The 1,835-nt window shown below is 42.4% G+C and overlaps 1 protein-coding gene across 1 annotated transcript; it reads left to right on the top strand.

Moving 5' to 3' along the window:
* Positions 1 to 1,346: 1,346 nt before the first annotated feature.
* Pmar_PMAR024663 (hypothetical protein) lies at positions 1,347 to 1,584 on the top strand (the record flags this gene model as incomplete). The annotated part of the gene is made up of 2 exons (XM_002764461.1): positions 1,347 to 1,403; positions 1,453 to 1,584. The coding sequence occupies 2 exons, from the start codon at positions 1,347 to 1,349 to the stop codon at positions 1,582 to 1,584; spliced, it is 189 nt and encodes a 62-aa protein (XP_002764507.1).
* Between the last annotated feature and the right edge of the window lie 251 nt (positions 1,585 to 1,835).

The raw sequence follows: 1,835 nt of genomic DNA, 5'->3' as shown, positions 1-1,835 counted from the left end.
AGGGCTAGGCGTAGTGGTTGCCTTATGCTCATGCACGAATTCAGGAAGCTGGTAAGCGTCTACTTCTGTTAGTATACAGTGCGAAGCAAACAGTTATGCATATCTAGATTTTCGAGATGGCTTTCTTCCAATTCGAGAGTAATACGAATATAGAATACGGAATGCTTCTAAAACGTTGGTGTCAATCGATTCACATTGTTATCATGTTGATATTACTCAAAGCTGACTTTCGAACTCTCGAAAATTGAAGGTGTTGAAAATATTACTTTGCATAATAACGGTTTGGTTGTTGTTCACACTGTAGATGAATACTTTCTATAGCGTGTGTTACATTGACATGCAGATGTCAGAAATATACGTTATTCTCCGCGATTGATGGAAGCCCATATCGCAAAAACATCGTCAACATTGGAGTTTCACCCTAGTGATATGAAAAACACGAGTGAAAAACATATTTCACGACTACTGCATAGTGTGAATATCGAGATTTTCACCGAGTTTTACGCCACTTCACGTGAAACGGGTGAAACTCCATTGTTATGGATATGAGATGTAGTGAAAGTGACCTTTCGAGCAAGTTGTTCACTAGTATTAATCCCGGAATAGAAAACGCATATTCTTCGCATCTGCATATCGAACTGATACGCGCCAGACAGCTCTATAGTTGTAGTTGATAGAGCGAGGTATAACACTTCGTGGAGATTACCTAAGTAATACTTTGAGTAATAGTGAACAGGACTTAGAAAGTATCACAACCATTATGAGCTTCCGAGATCATTGAGTTCACATGAGTCGCTTCAGTGAGAGTGCGAGCTAGAGAGAGTCTACAATTGAAGAAAGATTGTGTGTTTCGATTCGGGGTCGGAGTAATTCGATAAACGAATGAGGAATATTCAACTTGAAGGAGATAGTGTACTCGAACACCTCTCAGGTCGGACTATTTTATGGTGAAGTCGCAGGATTTCAACAAGACTGGAGACAACGCGTGAAGTCCCAGTTAGCGATAGCGCTGCCCTCTGCGACAGATGAAGAGGTCCGCAGTGTTGGAGGAATATATCTCCGCTTTCCTCACCTGAGCTCAGGAGTTTCCTCGATAATTATAGAATTCGGGTAGAAATGTAGAGCAACAAGAAATTTCCAAAGTTTTCCGACACATGTAGTTGACCACACTGGAGAGCATTGACTTGTTGTTGTACAGATCGAAGAAGCACTTGCAAAAGGTGTAGATTTACGACAAGTATTGGAGAGTAGAGGCTCGAGTGGTCGCGTTGAGAAATTGCAAGATTTGCAAGATCAGTAAGATCTGCCTTTTATGCATACTGCTATCAGTACACAGACGATCTGGCATGGCGAAATTGGAGAATTCTGTTGCTGAGGTCGAGGAGATGATGTCGGCTTTGGCGGTGGGTTAGTTTTCGGGCTCAAATTTCTGCTCACTTGGGGTTTTATCAGCTACTTATAGACCGACAAGGTGGCCTGCTGGACAACATCGAGTTCAACATGGTGAATACGAAATACACTGCTGGTGGGTTGGGGTTGCTAATGATGATGCTGATGATGATGATGATGATGATAGTTTGTTGAGAGCTAGAGATCGTTATGGTGGCGATATGAGGTCCCTGGGATGCGTGTTAGCAACACACACAAATTCCGTATCACGCAAGAACGATCGCCGTCGATGACACCATATTGCTATCCGAAGTTATTCTCCTTCTTTATGCTCAGAGCTTGTAAGGGAAAAGGTGCACATGGTCAGCAACGAGTGTTGGCACCCATAAGGAAATTCTGGGAAAATCTTCAGAAAATTTCGTTGGTTGTTTGTTCACTTGAGTTGT

Source organism: Perkinsus marinus, assembly GCF_000006405.1.
Source record: "Perkinsus marinus ATCC 50983 genomic scaffold scf_1104296977064, whole genome shotgun sequence".
NCBI lineage: Eukaryota > Perkinsozoa > Perkinsida > Perkinsidae > Perkinsus > Perkinsus marinus.
This window is presented reverse-complemented; position numbering and strand designations above follow the sequence as displayed.